At 36.6% G+C, this 18,330-nt stretch overlaps 1 protein-coding gene across 1 annotated transcript in view; it reads right to left on the bottom strand.

Moving 5' to 3' along the window:
• Positions 1 to 5,015: 5,015 nt before the first annotated feature.
• CHSY3 (chondroitin sulfate synthase 3) overlaps positions 5,016 to 18,330 on the bottom strand; it is a 265,898-nt gene continuing 252,583 nt past the window's right edge. The window contains exon 3 of the mRNA XM_077911539.1: positions 5,016 to 7,425. Coding sequence (XP_077767665.1) covers positions 5,863 to 7,425 — 1,563 coding nt within the window. The 3' untranslated portion in view covers positions 5,016 to 5,862. The remainder of the gene's footprint in view (positions 7,426 to 18,330) is intronic.

The raw sequence follows: 18,330 nt of genomic DNA, 5'->3' as shown, positions 1-18,330 counted from the left end.
ATATTGGGGAAACATATTGATAACTCTATAAATCATGTAATTTTTTGATATTCTTAAATTCTATATAACAACGGATGACCAGAAAAATACGATGATTTATGCAAATTGATATATTTCATTATAAATTTAGTTTGCAAAGGCAGAATAAGTTTTGAAAGTACATATTAAGATTTATTCATAAAATCTCTTTTAACTGAATGAATAATTGGCTCAGTAAATATTTTGATGCAATGCTTTTTGCATTAAAGCACAAACTGCATTTAATATTGGAGAGATTAATTGAGAAATAGGAAGTACTTGGAGGGCATCAAAGAGTTCCAAATTCTTTCAGTTACTAATCCAAATATGCAAGGGGCTTTGTAAAATTCATGCCCTTGAAATTCCAATTGGCTAACAAGGGGGAGAAATGAATTCTGGTGGACTTTAAATAGACCAGGGTTGCTCTTGAAAAAGAGCTGAAACATGTATGTTAACTTCAGCCTTCAAGCTCATGATTTATACAATTGTAACTTCTCAAAACCAATACTAGAGACCTGTAGTCTAAAGCTTATATAGTTCATATCAAATAGTTCCTAAGTAGGGGAGACAGGGAAGAAGCCACCAGCAAAGAAAGTAAAGCAAAATATTAAAAAGCAAAGTAGGTTATCAGCATGTTAGAATGGCAGGAAAACTAGGAGGCAAGTGAAAAAATAATTCAAGGATACACACTGCACTGGTTTCTCCCTCCCCCATTTTCGTGTTATTATGCCTCTAACATTTTACTTAACTACCTGTCAAGGTTTTTCTTCTAGAAAGAGGCTTTGGAGCCACTTCGATGGGTTATGGGAGGGAAGGGGAAATAAACTGGAGGCCGATTGTAGTGACGGAATAGTTAAAAGATTATCTACAGAATGCTATTAATCCTAATGCTGTGGTATTTATTTCCACTTTTATATGAACTTCTGGCCTTGAGTTGTCTTTGATGTCAAGTTGAACAACTGGTCCCATAATCAAGACATAAGAATCAAGGCAGGTTCCTATTTCTGTATTTGAAATTCACCTACAGATCTTGGATTCTGTTCGGCCTATACATATCCTCCCCACTTGCATAAAATAAGGACATGTGATGTTTCTGGGAATTTAGGAGATAGGAGTTGGGAAAGATCTGATAACGAAATGGACAGCAGCTCTGTAGGAGGCCTGAGTGTAGCAAAAGGTTTGCTTTCAGGTGATGCGTATTTCAGTTGTAAGAGTTCTACCTGAGAGCACTGTTCTTAAATTCTCAATAAATATGTGCTAACTAGTTAGCATTACAGATTAGAGCAAGGATTGCAGGAAAAGAAAAACTTTTTCTTTTTTTTTTTTCTGTTGACTCTCTTTTTATATAATAGGTCCATTTTTTTAAAATTTTTATTTATTTATGATAGGCACACAGTGAGAGAGAGAGAGAGAGAGGCAGAGACACAGGCAGAGGGAGAAGCAGGCTCCATGCACCAGGAGCCTGACGTGGGATTCGATCCCGGGTCTCCAGGATCGCGCCCTGGGCCAAAGGCAGGCGCCAAACCGCTGCACCACCCAGGGATCCCTAATAGGTCCATTTTATATAAATTTTTACCCTCCCATTCTTATACCCACCAATTCCATCAGAATTGACCCTATAATGACTGAAGTTGGTAATGGAAGAGCAAGTGTGTATACCTGTGCTCGATGGAGAATAAAAACCCAGTATCTCTGCTTTTTAAATCAACTTACAGACATTAATACATATTGATCAAAATCGAATGAAATAAAATCCTTCACGGAAGAGAATTCTAAATATGGCATAGCCCTTGGCAGCTTCTGACATGAGAAAGGTAGAGGGAAACAGACAATTGGACGTCAAATTGAAGGCAATACTAGAAAATTCTGGCATCTTTGTGCCAGCGCCAGGTGGTTTGCTGCTTGCTGCAGATGTGACTGTGTCGCCGCCTGGGGGCATGAATCACCACTGAAGGAAGTCTCATCATCCCCACCATCTGTCAAAGCTACATTGGCAGTGCAGCTGGCGCCTGAGCGAGGCTGGGGGGCACAGGGAGGCAGAGCTGCACTGGCATCTATTCTGGATCCCCCAGTCTGACTCTACTGTTGCTGCTGCTCAAACACTGAGGATCTAGAAGGCTTCTGGACTCAGCATGTACTCTATGTTTGACAATGATTAGGATGCTAATAAAAGTGGAGATGGGAAAACAGACAAGTCAGCAGCACTATGAAATGATAATAGATATCTTTACTGTCCCTCAGGATGCTGTTTTGCCCATGTGCTTTGTAATCTCCATAATCACAGACTACTTCCTGAAGAGATATGCCTTCAATAAACAAGCACAAATGAGAGCTCAAGTGCACAATTCCCCAGATTATCAGCAGTGTCCTCTCAGAGAGATCACTAGGGTAAGAACATAGGTTCCCAGGGCTTGCAGGAGACTTGCTGTGACTCAGAAAGCAGCATGGGGGAGTTTGGAAAGAAAGGGAGCTCTGCCACAGAATTCAAGCATGTGGATGCCTTCTTTCTCCTACATAAATTTCATCAGTATGGCCAAGAGCTACAGCTATTTTACTGGTTCTTTGAGATTCAGCTAGGTATATTTCATCTTCTTAAAAATATTTTCTGTTGGGTAGAGAGAAGTAAAGAGGGAAGACACCAGTCTTTTTCTAGGTCCACGTCTAGCTTCAGCCATTCCCTAACTCTGTCCTAGGTGAGGCCTCACCAGGCCTGGTGAGCTGAGCCATTAGAAAGGAGCCTCATCTTTTGGGTCCTCCTATTGGAAGGAACTGCCCAGGATTAATGTGAAAATACAACCATGTGAAATTCCAGAAATGTGGTTGCTGACTGGAGATAGATGGGCTCCACTTTCTTTATGTTAAAAACAGTGGGGCTTTATAGTTTACCTTTCCAGTGAGCATTTATTCTCTTGGTTGGACTATTGGTCCACACAGTTGGATATTTTATTCCTATAGTTCCCCATCTGTCACAAGGCACCATAGGTTCAACTCTTAGATTCAGAAATATCTCAGCTCTGGCAAAGTTGCTTTAGGCCAAGTCTGTATGGGTCAAATGATATAAACAGTCAAGCAATTACATGGTGGTACTAATTGTGGACAGCTTCTGTACTCAGCTGGCTGAAGCCACTAAGATAAGGGCTGCCGCTGGCATCAGGAATGCAGAGTATATGTTGTGCTGGCAGAAGTCCAGTGACTTGTGAGAAAGCAGATAGAAGAAACCTTTCTCCACAACATTGCTACACAGAGGGAGCAAGCCAAGTGGTGGAAGACAGATTAAAAGCCTAAAGAGGCTCTAATGGAGTAAAACACCAGGCAATTGAGCACAGCTCAGAATAAGCATACAGCAGAATAAACTGGATGGGGGATCACACATGTTCAAGGAATCAGCTAGACCGCTGCCACTGTCTTCTCCAGCATCCAAACAGTGGAGAGGCCTTGGGTTAGAGTGGAAAGGCAGTTGCTTCTGATTCAAATAACAGTTAGCTTAAATCTCAACTAGAGTATGCCAAGTGTGAACTCGGGACACATTACTTCATCATTCATGGCCTCAGTTTCCGTATCTGTCAAATGAAGAAAATAATATCAATGTTCTGAGAGCTGTTGTGAGAATTACATTTAAAAAGACAATGCAAGTAAAATGCACAGGATGGTAGTGAATGGACAGAAGGTGATCAATAATAAGATGGAATTATTACTAGAGTGACACTTCAACAGAACATTCACAGGCATCTAAATAAGGTGACTGCAAGAACATACATATATGATGCTTCAAGTTGGATTCATGTTGTATTACCCTTCAGCCTTACAGGGATTTTAAATAATAGACACTGCAAAGACAGGAAAACACTCCCAATTTCACTAGTATAATTCCAATAAATTTTCAGTCAGGAAATATTGCAGTGCCTGAAAAAAAATGATAGGAAAGCTTAATGCAGAATTATAAAATATAACTTAAAAATGCACTTACATTAGTTTAAGGGCAGCATGCAGGTATGAAATTAAGTTCAGATGACCTCTCTGCATTTCCTTGTTTCATTGGTAAAATTTCCCGAGTATTACGGGGAATGCCACTTCATCCCTGGGTAGTTGCCTCAAGACTCGGGCTGTTTTTCAGCTCTCTTAAGGTAAAGAAAAGAGCAGCCTGCCATTTTTTTTTCTTCATTAATGAGATCATTAATAATTATTAGTTTGCAGTAGATCTTCCCAAATGACTATCTTTACTGCATGCTAATATATTCAGGAAAAAAAAAAACTGTTAAAAGAGGTAAGCCACATAATGTAGGAAAATAAACTATTAACGTAAAGGTTTATGAAGGCTGAGAAAATGTTAGAGCAGAGATCAATTCTGAATTGCTGGCCCTGTCAAGATTTTTAATGCCTAAAAGTGCCATCAATTCCTTTCTAATGAATGTGACATTATTAAGATTATATGTTATAGTCAGGAAGAGTGTCATCACATTTGTCACAACATTAAGCAATGTTATTTTTTTTTGAGGCTCCCCAAATGTCCTCACTAAAAGACTGTTACCCTGTACAAAACTCATCACTAAGGCAAATGTTCTATGGCCTCCTGACATTCAGTTCCAAATAATGGTAGCAATTTCCAAAAACAACCTTCAAGTCAACTTTGATGCAAATTTTAGTCCTGTTATGTGAAAAAAGAAAATCAAAGTTCTGAGCAGTATGTACAATCTGCCACATTTTGTGAAAACACAAATTAACCCAAATTAAAGGCAGTTTCTGACCTGTTCTTGGTTGAGTTTGATCACAAAGCTGAAGAGACTGAGGAAGAATGTTTCTCCTGGAATGTAAAGTTTTAACTAAAGAAACTACTCGTTTTCATCAGTTGTGACAGCCAGGATTTAAATCATAATAATACAAACAGTATGCCCATAATCCCTTATGGACTCTTTCAAGTCTGTGGAGCAAGCACATTTTGATGAGTATGACTGCCAAGAAATACATCGGGTATGATTGAAAGGAAACAACACAACCTCTTCAGGGTTTTTGAAAAAGATTACTGTTATACCTGTGTTTTATTATAAATCACCAGGTTCTGTCATATTTTCTCTTCTTGCCAGCAAATGAAGGACATTGTTTCATAAAGCTTCTAAAATGTACATGAATATTTAATTAAATCATATTTCCTTGAGAAAATAAAGTTCGTTCGCATTTATAGCAGACAGTTGTGAGGAGTACATAATTGTCAGAAGACCAGGGTAGCCAGTACCGGTTGCCTGTGGAACAGAACTCCTCAATTTTTAAAACATTTTTTTAAAAAATAAACATACAATCATAAGTGTTCATTTACGTTAAAAATTCTAAAGATGAAGAAAATTATTGTCTATATATTTAAGTCCTTGTATAAATTACAAAACTCAAGTTTATGTTACAGAGTCCCTTCCCCATAGGAAGCATAAAGCACTTTTGTGGTACCTTTCACCAGTAAATATTTGCATCACATTGAATTTAACAAACAAAATAAAAGTCGATATTGCATCTTTAAGCCCCAAGAGAACATTCTTCTAAGCTGTCTCTTATGACGAATGAGCTTCAAAAGTCATTTGATTGCCATGATTTAACTCAATCTCAAACAAAGATAGATAAAAGTATACATAATTGACTTCAGTAGAAATCTGAAATATCAGTGAACTGCAGACTCTTCTTGCTTGAGGTCAACACTCTTTGGAAGACAACCAAGAGTAGTTTAAGACCAGGATAACAAAATAAAATTATAACAATAATAATTATAATAATAAAAATAACAATAATAAAATAAAAATAACAACAACCAACAATGAGGTAAACTCCCCTTTAAAAAGGCAATATGTGTTGCCTGGATTGTCAGGAGAGAGTTCGATTATACCTGACACCCAAATGTTTTTCCAACCAGAGTTCAGCCAGTTGCATGGTTGAGGCAAAAGTACTTGCCTTGGATCCTAAGCACATTTTATACTGCTTAGGATCCAAGTTAGGGTCACAATGAACTGGGTGGAAAATATGCACCACTCCCACTTCTTGGCTTCTGAAAGGCCTTAAGCCAGATAGAATGACTTTATTATAGAGATCTACATCTTCCAGTCCCCAGCCTTGTATTGAGGTATCAAATCCACCTGCCCCCAGAAGATCACTTTTATAAATACAGGTAATTCCATACCCATAGTCTCTCCAAAATCCTGTCTTCTTTGAGAAGACAAAGTCATCATCAGTGGGAGGATTTCCCCCATTGGTTACCTTTGGGTCATACTGGCTAAAGATGATGGGATAGTACACCTGTTGTCCCTGAATAGTATTGTCTCTACATCGTTGGAGAAAGTCTCCTCTGAAGATCAAGTCAACATCACAAAATAGCAGCAAAGTATCATTGTCAAACTGGGAAGAAGCCATTTCAAGACCAAGACCTCTGGAAAACTCTCCCTTCATGGGGATCAAGGTCATTTCTGCATTAGGGTACCTGTTTTGATATTCTTTGATCAGCTCAATATGCTTGTTGGAATCTTGGCCAGAATCCCTACTGAAAAGGGTGATGACCAGCTTTACATTCTGCTTTGGAATAAGACAAGTTTTTTCAAAGTTGTCCATGAATCTCAAGAAAATGTCGTACCTTCCAACAAGAGGAACAAGAATGTGTATCTTCTTTTCATGGTGCCCTTCCATTTCTTTGGCACCCTGAAAAGAAGACAGTATCTTTAAGGAATTAGATATAAAGGAGAATGACTGAGTGTCACTGTTAATACTCTCCACAAGACTGTTGACATCTAGCTCTTCAGTTTCTCTGAAGAAAGGCTTGCTGAACAACTGTTGAAGATAGGCATGACGTCTCACTGGCACGGTTAGTTTCCTCCCCTTGTGTCTTTTATATAAGAGGAGTAAATCCAAAATGTACTCCACTCCATGCATGGGATCAACCCTGCGGTAGCCATACTGAATTTCCTTGAAGTCAATGAGCCGTCCTCTACTCTTGGCATTTTCATTGATCATCTCCATCACCTGTAGGACAGTGTCATCCAGTGCTGTTCTGAGGATGCTGTTGATGTTCTGCCGAGGAGGCTGGTTCTCAGATGCTGAATAAAGGAGTTTTCCCATTAGGAACTCCCATTCTATCACTTCATCTCTATCCCGAGGCTGGAAGTGGTTGAAAGAAGGCATCACTCCCAGCTGCTGGTCCTCTTTGCTCACTTCACTATTACTGAGCTTACTCATCAAAGCACTCTCCCGGTGGAGCTGGATAGTGCGGTAGCGAAGTTCAGAAATTTTGCGGCTGAGCATGTAATTATGAAGCCTGTATTGGTAGGCTGGCCGTTTGTTGGGGTGGAGTGTTATGGCTGCATGGATTTTGCTATTGTGAAGGTCTTGGATGTAACCCTTCCGATTGTGTTCATAATTTTCATGGAACAGTTGCTGCATCTGAAAAGTAAGAGAAATCAAGATGTTAGAATAAATTTAAAAAGAAATAAAGCAATAAATGAAAGCATTTAAATGAAAATATTTAATAGAATTTCATTATATGATATTTCCTAACAAAAATGACTTGTAAAATTGGCATTTAAAATAAATGAAAATAGTCTTAAAATGTTAAATTCATATGCTTAAACACTGCAAACCAATCTCCTGTAATACACAAATACTTCACAGTAACCTCCAGCATATATTTTGAAGAATCTTTATCCCTCTATTCCTTTTGAAATCAACCCAAAACATAAAAAAATAAGAATTGAATATACTCCAAATCCCATAAGGGATCATTGCAAGGGAGAGGCAGGGTGGATAGAGCATGGGTTTCCCAAAATAGAGGGTTTATCCTGCTGTATAGCTTGGAATGACAGACCCAGTGAAGATGTAAGTTTTATTGAGCATTCTGATATGCAATCTTTACAGAGTAAGTACCTGTTAAGGTAAGGTAGAACAGAAATTATATTGATCAACACTACTTATCTAAAGGATCATGTCCAAAATTAGACATGCTTGACATCCTTATGAGCCAGAAACTTTCTCTACTAGTCTAGACCAAGTTCATTATCTCAGGTAGAAACAGAATGAGGAAAAATGGAGAGTTATGAGATCACACTTCAAAGAAAAGGCCAGCTGACTCTTCCTTCACTGTCTGTCAATAAAGAAACCTCCATCACATCCATTCAAGAGACATGCCAATGGAGATGGAAAAGGAGGAGGAGGAAGAAGTGAAGGAGAACTACCAGCAGCACAGCAGCAACATGAGATATCTGTAAGAATATCAATGAATCAGGAAGAAAAGAGTATTGCAAATTTAAGAACACATATCCAAAGCAAGTAAAAGTTATAGACAAGTCAAACAAATTAAAAGAAAATACAATATGCATAAAATAAGAGAAATAAAACATGGGCTTAAAGAAGATAAATAAAATGAAAGACAGTCACATTACAAGAACCAAGAGAAAGACTTGTGGGAAACATAGGAGGAAGAGACTTGAGAAAATTTAGTGAAATAATGGAAACATAAAAGAGAGGTTAAAAGTTTGGAGATATAGGGATGCCTGGGTGGTTCAGTCAGTTAAGCATCTGAGTCTTGATTTTGGCTCAGGTCATGATCTCAGGGTAGTGGGATCGACCCTCATATTGGCCTCTACACTCAATGAAGTGTGCTTGAGATTCTCTCTCTACCTCTCCTTTTCCCTCCCCTTGCTCATGCATGCTTTCTCTCTCTCTAAAATAAGTAAATAAATCTTAAAAAAAAAAGTTTGGAGATACAAATCGTTGTGTGTATATATATACATACACATATATCACTATATATATTTATATGCATTCAAAAGCTTGAATATATATGCAATATACATGGACATATATTAAAGATTACATATGTAAAATATATCTGAGGGACATATTTTTCTTATAATAAAGGCAGATGTATATCTGTGTGCCATGAGGCCAAGAGAAAAAAGAACAAAATAAATAAACAAAGCCTACTTCGGCTATAAGCAGGAAAAGAATGAAAGTTGTCACAAATTTTCCACAACAACACCCATGCTGAAAAGCAGCAGACTGCAGCCTAGGAACACCCAAGGAAGTAAATTAATGACTATTTTCTATTCAATCAAGCTAGAGCTCCAGTTTATCCCAACCAAGTTAGAGCTCAAGTTTTATTGTAAAAATGACTAGCTTCTAATATGTAAGATTTTTTTTAAAGATTTTTAAAAGTTTATTTATTCATGAGAGAGAGAGAGAGAGAGAGGCAGAGACACAGGCAGAGAGAGCCCAATGATCCTGGATCCTGGAACCAAACCCTGAGCCAAAGGCAGGCGCTCAACCTGGGCATCCCTAACATATAAGAATTTATGGAAGAACAGTGGTGCTAGATTCTCTGACACCCCCCGCTTTGAGCGATGGGATCTATGCCCCTTTCTCTTGAGTCTGCATGATTCTGTCACTACTTGAGCTAAGACATCACACTAGATATGACAATGTGCCAGCTTCTAGATTGGCAGCTTCCCCTTCTCGTCTTTTGGGATTCCCACTGTTCAGAAGTCAGCTGAGAAGTAACAATTCTGAGTTAGTTTCCTTACTTTGGGCCAGGATCTTGAGTTAAAGGTGGTATAGCACAATTCTGTTCCAATCCCAGACACAGAAAGGAAGTTGTCAATATCTCTCTTTAAGGCACTAAGTAAGTTCATTTTGATTTCTAATTTGTTAAGAGTTTTTATCATGAATGACACTTCAAGTTGATCAAAGGTTTTTTTCTGCATCCATTGAGAAGATTATGTGATGTCTTTTTTTTTTTCTGTTACAGTGAATCACTAATTGAATTTCCAATACTAAATAACCATTGTATTCCCTGACTAAACCCATCATGATCCTGACAGTTAATCCTCTTTATATATGGCTGGATTATATTTGCAAATGTTTGCTTAAAATATACTGTGAAATGCCAATTCTTTTCAATTGGATGTACAGGTCAATGCAATTCAATACCAATCTCACTCTTTTAAGAAGAATATGTGGCTTTTGATATTAACAGGTTGATTCTAAAATTTATATAAAAATGGAAAGTCAAAGATATTTAAGACAATATAAAAAAAGACATACCACAGGTGCCTGGGTGGCTTAGTCAGTTAAGCATCTGCCTTTGCTCAGGTCATGATCCCAGGGTTCTGGGATCGAACCCCAAATTGGACTCCTTGCTCAGCAGGGAGAATGCTTCTCCCTTTTCTCCCTCTTCCTTCCCCCTGCTCATGCTCTCTCTCATAACTAACTAACTAACTAACTAAATAAATAAATAAAATTTTTAAAAAGATACATCATGATTTAAAAACTTTAGAAATTTAGATAGTATGATACTGGTACCAGGTTAAACAAATAGAACAAAGGACCAAAATAATCCATAAATAAACCTATACATTACTTACAACATCACTTGATTTATGACAAATAAGATACTGGAGAGTAGAGAAAGGGTGGGTCTTTTCCATCAGCAATGCAAGGTCAGTTGGATATTCATGCGGAAAAAAGTAAAAACTGGCCCTGTACCTCCCCTTGCCCACAAAAACAATCTAACCCAGATAGACTGTTGATATAAATATAAAAAGTAAAAAAATAAAATAAGTTTCTAAAAGTTAACATAAGAAAATACCTGCATGACTTTTGGTTAGCTATAGAATTCTTAAATATGACATATAAAAACAGACTGATAAATTGGACCACATTAAAATTAATAACTTTTCATTGAAATCATCATTAAGAGATTATAAAAGGTAAACTATAGAGTGGGAGAAGATATCTTTAACAGAGTTTACCAAAAAGGTCTAAAACCTAGAATATGTAATGAACCTGCACATATTAGTGAGGAAGAAGGACAAACCCAGCTGAAAATGGGGGGGTGGGGCGCCTGAATTAGCGCTTCACAAATGAGAATATGCAAATGCCCAATAAACATACAAGAACATTCTGTAGGTCATTCATCATCAGGGTAATGCAATTTAAAGTTATAATGTGGTAACATTACTGATCTGTAAGAATGCTAAAACTAAACAGATGGATAATACTGTGCCAGGATATCCAACACTCATAAATGGGTGATGAGAATGTAACTTGGTTCAACCACTATGGAAAATTTATCAACTAAAATGACCATATACATTCCCATAGTGAATATTTCTACACTTAGTATTTCTACTCTTAGATATATACCCAATATAAATATATCCATACATACACCTAAATATATATATATATATGAATTTTCATAGCAGCATCATTCAAAAAACACCCAACTGAAAACAACCCAAATGTGTATCAAGAGTAGCATAAATAAATGTGTATTCACATAATGGTAAATGACTCACGTATGTGAGTTAAAATAACTGAAATAGTACAATGTGGACAAATCTCACCATGAAACAATCTGTATAAAAAGAAGACATTTTGTTTGATTATGTTTACATGGAATTCAGAAACAGGTAAAGCTAACTTATACTATTAGCTTTTAGAATAGTAATAAAAATTCAAGAAAGGGGGCAGCCTCAGTGGCCCAGCAGTTTAGTGCTGCCTTCAGCCCGGGGTGTGATCCTGGAGACTCAGGATCGAGTCCCACATCAGGCTCCCTGCATGGAGCCTGCTTCTCCTTCTGCCTGTGTCTCTGCCTCTCTCTCTCTCTGTGTGTCTGTCACGAATAAATAAATAAAATCTTAAAAAAAATTCAAGAAACGGGGTGGGGAGCTCTGAAGTGCTGTCAATATTCTTTTTGTTGATGTAGGTCATGGTGACAGGTAGGTATTCGATTTGTGAACATTCCCTGAATTGTTACTTAAGATATGTTTGTCTGTTATACTCCAATTAACAAGAGATTTTATTTTGAAACTATGATAAACATACATGGAGAATTAGGGAGATTTTCCTGATATGTATGTACATAAATATGTGAGGATATGTGGGTGGAGGGGTGGGGGGGGAGAGAGACATAGAAGAAGGGAGATAAATCACATAAGTTTTCCTAAAGAAGGTCACTCTAATGGAATAAGACCAATACTATAGCAGATTCTTTATCTCTGGTATTTCAACTGAGATACTCACATTTTCAAATCACTATCAGAAGAATATAACAACAGATATTTAGAGAAGGATTTTGGACTTGATTCAAGACACAATAGTTCAACTGCATCCAATATTTTTTTTTCAAAACACATACTAATTTTTATTTTAACATCTGTTCGATGATAAATGAAATTTAATCCATAATTTGCAGTGGTATTTTTTTTACCTGAAATTGCTTTCAATATTTTACTTTATATAGTTTTCCAGATTTTTATTTCTTTGCATGCAAGAAGTTAAAAAATATATTTCTGATCACATTTGAACTACTAATTATACTATCTGTGAAAGGTATTGGCTATATGAAACTATTCTTTCTTTAGGCATACTTTACAGTACTAAGAAAAAGGGACGATGCTAAATTAAACAGGAAACAATGCTCAGATAAAACTGTAAAGTTGACTTATTTTGCTCTTTTAGTGCTATTAAAGTGATTAATACTGTACAATTTGATAACTTTAATATTACAAATAGATAAAGATAGTGATGGGGCAATCCTTGAAAATAGTGTATTCATACACAACCCAGGAGGTTCACTAATGAAAATGTCTTGCATTTATATCACGTTCTCCATGGAAAAGCATAGAACATATCCAAATTTTCTATTTTTAAATGTAGGGAGGTCTAAGGATACAGCATAAATGTAAGAATGCTTAAGAGCCTGGCTATGGAGTAAGCCTGATCTGGGTTTGAGTACTGGTCCCACCATTTCTAAGCCATTTCTTGGCTAATCTGTCTAAATCTCTGCCTCTTTATCTATAAAAGGGAAAATGTCAACCAACACAATGTATATTAAAATGTTGCTCCAGGGACACCTGGGTGGCTCAGCGGTTGAGTGCCTGCCTTTGGCTCAGGTCGTGATCCCAGGGTCCTGGGATTGAGTCCCGCTTTGGGCACCTTGTAGGGAGCCTGCTTCTCCCTCTGCCTATGTCTCTGCCTCTCTCTCTCTCTGTCTCTCATGAATAAATAAATAAATCTTTTTAAAAAAATGTTGTTCCATAAAATGTATATTTATATATATTATATATATATATATATATATATATATATATATATAATACTCAGTAAATGATAGCTGTGCATAAGTAACAGTTCAAGGATTTGCCAATCTCCTCCTGAGGCTGTTCTTTTTCACTAGGAGTTTTCCAAGGAGAGTGGCACCCTTTCCTTGGCCTGCTTCATCTTTGCTCATCTCTAGAAATGCTTGGAAACAGTTATAATTTGGCTACATGCACTCAATGTATCAAACATGCCATTAAAGCATCTTTTTTTTAAAAAAATTATTCATAAGAAAGAGAGAGAGAGGCAGAAACACAGGCAGAGGGAGAAGCAGGCTCCCTCCGGGGAGCTTGATGCAAGACTCAATCCTAGGTCCCTAGGATCAGGACGTGAGCCAAAAGAAGACGCTCAACCACTAAGCTACCCAGGTGCCCCTTAAGGCATATTCTAACAAGAAAGCTCAACATTTTTCTTTAAGAAAGATAAATTAATTGTGGAAATTTCAGGAAACTGGGATTCATGAGGGTTAAGTGATTTAACAAGGGTCAAGTGAGATATAAGAGATCACAAGTACAACTGGAATAAGTAGCCAGTTTTTGTCACTTATCACATTAAATTTTGAATGAGGCAAAATTGTCTTAAGAAACAGTGTAAAATTTACTTTTAAGATTATATTTGTTTGAAATAATTCAGAACCTCTAATATAGGTGGACTTCTTCTTTATAGAACTTTCCATTGATTTCATGCTACTTCCAGAGAATTACACTGGAAGGGAAAAATCATTTCACACCAACAAAATCACATCAGCAATTAACATCAGTGTGTCCCGAAAAACTCCAGTGCTTCAACTATTTCCACCCCATTTGGGTGGTACTTCCATTTTAGAAATTAAATCTTCAAAGAAACAGTAAGGAGTTGACTGCAAACAGGCACAAAATAGCTTTTGGGGCAATGCAAAGCTCTGAAAACTAGATCTGTTAATTGTACAACTGTAAAAATTTACTAAATACCACCAAATACCACTAAAATGTACATTTACGGGGGAGACTTTTGTAGAATGTAAATTATACCTCCATAATACTATTTTTTTTTAAATTTTTATTTATTTATGATAGTCACACAGAGAGAGAGAGGCAGAGACACAGGCAGAGGGAGAAGCAGGCTCCATGCAACGGGAGCCCGATGTGGGATTCGATCCCGGGTCTCCAGGATCACGCCCTGGGCCAAAGGCAGGCACCAAACCGCTGTGCCACCCAGGGATCCCCTCCATAATACTATTTTTAAAAGACACAGGGAATGCTAAAAATAATATACAGCAAACTCCATCTTTTAAAATGAAAATACAGGAATAATACATACATACATAGTCATCAAAATATGCGTATGTTTTCCGAAAGCTGATGAGGTTGAGCAGGGTAATCTGGAAACAAGTGAGGACAGAAGGCCAAACAGAGCAATGTCAGGGCAAAGGACCCAAAGGACAGAAAACCACAGAAATAACCAGGAATAATACACAGCCTGATAATGTAGGATGTAAAATGTATTCTGTGCAGACAACTATGGGTGCAAGAGCTGAGATCTGGGAGGGCCAAATAATGGCTCGATTGGTAAAGCGTCTGCCTTGGGCTCAGGTCATGATCTCCAGGTCCTGGGACTGAGCCCCACATCTGGCTCCCTGATCAGTGGGGAGTTTACCCCTCCCCCTGCTCCTGTGCTCTCTCTCTTTCTCCTTCTCAAATAAGTAAAATCTTTACAGAAAAAAAAAATAATAAAGGAAATTAGCAAGCCTAAAACCGTAACAAACCTCTCTGCCAAAATAAATCTATGGTGAAGGGCTTGTCCAGGGAAGAGTAATTTTTCCAGAGATAAGTATGTTTTCTAAGAAAAGGAACACAGTACAGATTAACACAAAGTTTCTATAAAAAAAAAAGGCCACATAAAAAGCTAGCCTCTGCCCTCCCCCTTCGACCCTACCAAAAAACAAAAGCCATGGAACTGAGGGCAACATTTAAGGAAGTGTTTTAAAAGTATAAGCACTTTCTTCTATCTTTGAAAATAACAGAGTAGAAATAAAATATCTCAGAGATGTGATGGAGAAATGAAATGTCAGTTCACAGAGCTAAGAAATAAAGAATAACAAACTATCACAGACATGAAAACAAAATCAGAAGGAAAGGAAAAGAAGAGACATCATGAAAAGCTCAGTAAGGGATGGAAAAGATGGAAAGTAGGAAAGCTTAGGGTCACCTGTTTGGTTGAGTCAGGGGAATATGCAACTCTTGACCTCAGGGTTTTCAGTTCGAACGCCATGTTAGGTGAGGAGATTACTTAAAAAAAAATAAAATCTCAAAAAAAAAAAAAAGAAAGTAGGAAAGCTTAAAAAAATAGAACAGAGGAGTGCCTGGTGTTTAGTTAAGTGGCCAACTCTATATTTCAGCTCAGGTCATGATCTCAGGGTCCTAGGACCAAATGCCATGTGGGGCTTTGCGCTCAGTGGGGAGTCTGCTTGAGATTCTTTCTCCCTCTTCCTTTGCCCCTCTCCAGCTCACACTCTCTTTCTCTCAAATAAATAAATAATTATTAAAAACATGGGATAGAAATAGTTACAAAGGATTAGAGAAATTACTTAGAAGAGTAATTGGTATATAGTAACTGCTATTAATAAGAGATAATAAGTATTATTACTGTATTTTTTGTTTTTACTATTATTAGTGTAGATGAATAAGTGAGCAATTGAGAATGACCATAAGTTTTCCTTTAAAAATAATTCAAATATGCTCAGTGTAGCCATAATTTGACGTCAGATTATCATCTAAGAACTAAATGGCTGAATTGTCTTTATGGAGTCTCTGTTGAAATGAAGGAGAAATTAGAGTCCATGGCATTATTAGACATCTGTTTGTGAACATCTTTCACGTTCTCTATTAAGAAAATAGTTACATTAATTTTTTTCTCTGTTAAGGAGAAAATTTCCTTACTTTATTTGTGCAAAGAAGCTATTTTAATTTAGTGTATTTTCTTTTTCCTCTTATGCCACTTCATTTATTGTTAAGAGAAAGGATGTTCTAACTTAGAAAATTCTCTTTGAATCTCTTCCTATAAATGAGATTAAGAAGGATTTGTAGAAAAAAGACATTCCTGTTCCATGAAGTACAGACTTTGCAAAATAGAATAATTTATGAAAGCGAAAAAGAAACAATAAATCATTAAAGTGGTGTAAAATATAATGGCAAACGTATACCTAAGGGTTGGGTAATTTGTAAATATTTTCTATGATTTACACAATACTACATAACTAAATGGGGACTTATTACCCTTAAAACAAATGCCTAATGATCTCCCTTTTTATTCTATAAAACCAGTAAATATGAAGGTATAGGCAAAACAGTGAATTTTCAAATTAACACTATTATTTTCCCTCAATTATTATCTTCAAATATTAAGGGAAAATAATAAATAAAGTTCTTAAAGTATTTTCCACTTCTCTAGTGATAATACCATAATAAAAACTGTACCTGGAGTGCCTACCTGGCTCGGTTGGTAGAGCAGGTGACTCTTGTCTCAGGATTGTGAGTTTGAGCCCCATAATGAGTTACTTAAAACAAAATCTTACATGCTTACTTAAAAATAAAATCTTAAAAAAAATTGTGCCTAATTCTAAATATTAAAGAGAAGAAATAAGTTTGGGGAAAATATTCATATATCATTCTATAAGCATAGAGTGAATGACAAAAACGTAAAGGATACAGCTTGAGTAAGTTGTTGAATGCAAAGATCTAGTTTAAGTATGATAAGATATGCTCTTCCTTATATCATCTATATATGTCTGTCACATAAAGTTAGGAGCATAAAATAATATTCTTAATACTACTAAGATTAATGAAAACAGTAGTACCTTGGAAGTAGCTACATCTAATCCACAAACTAAAAATTCAGTGTCCAACATTGATAAAATTGCATGAAACCAAATACACATGTGTGTACCTACCCACACATAACCACACACAAAAATAAATTCAAGGAAAACTGGGGTAATCTGAATTGATCAGTAGAATACATAAAAGTCAATATCCTGGTTGTGATGTTTTAACTACACTTTTGCAAGATTTTGCCACTGGGGGAAACTTGTTATGGGATATATGGAATTTCTTTGTAATATATATATATGAATTTTTACAGAAGTACACAAGTCAATAACTGTCTCAAAATAAAGGATTTAATTAAAAAATCACATGCAGGGGTGCCTGGGTGGTACAGTTGGTTGAATGTTAGACTCTTGGTTTGAGCTCAGGTCCTGATCTTGGGGTTGTGGGATAGAGCTCTAGACAGGCTCTGAGCTTATCACAGAATCTACTGTTGAGACTCTCTTTGCCCCTCCCCCGCTAAAATAAATAAAATAATCTTCTAAAACATGACATGCAAAAAATTTTAAATATTTTATTTCTTTGTTTTCTTAAGAAATCACCCCAAGTGACACTAAAAGCAGCAAGGATGTTTAAAGGATGCAGATGTGATGTCTTTTTTTCTTGGTAAGCCCAATGTTCTAAATGAACTTGAATTTAAAAAATGTTAACTGAGCAGTGCATTTTCCAGCTATCGTCAGTCTCATAGACTTTCTTTATGTTTATTTCATGAATTTCAGTTGCTTGAGGGTATGTGTTCTTGGATAGCCTTTTAAAGTAACTTAAAAACCCTTAAGATGTCTTTTCCTTTTGAAATCAATCCTGTCACATGTTACAACATATATGAACCTTGAGGACATTGTACTAAGTGAAATAAGCTAGTCACAAAGACAAATTATGTATGAGTCCACTTATATGAAGTACCTAAAGTCACTATTGAATGGTATACTTAAACATGATCAAACCGGTAAAAAAAAATTTTTGCTTTTCCTTTTATTTCACATGATCCTCACCTTTCCTAAACAGGAATACAAGTCACAGTGTGGCCAATTAATATACTTTGTTATAAATGGTTTACTCCAGATTAGCTTCATTCATGGGGAGGATCTCTCTTGATAGCAAAAATGATTCCCTTTGGCCATTGGTACACATTTTGCACAATTATAATTCTATAGAAAGAAAAGCAGAACTTGACACCCACACAAGGGCAGATAAGTGATATAAGAAACAACTGAATGCTGTTGATAACAATGAACACAGCACTGAGCAGTTCTGAAGGCCAGATCTCTCGCAGATTTTCCAGTTTCCAAGGACAGTAGGTCCTCTTCTGTTTCAGGTAGTTTAGTTG

The sequence above is a fragment of the Canis aureus genome, chromosome 10 (genome assembly GCF_053574225.1).
Source record: "Canis aureus isolate CA01 chromosome 10, VMU_Caureus_v.1.0, whole genome shotgun sequence".
In the NCBI taxonomy this organism is placed as follows: Eukaryota; Metazoa; Chordata; class Mammalia; order Carnivora; family Canidae; genus Canis; species Canis aureus.
This window is presented reverse-complemented; position numbering and strand designations above follow the sequence as displayed.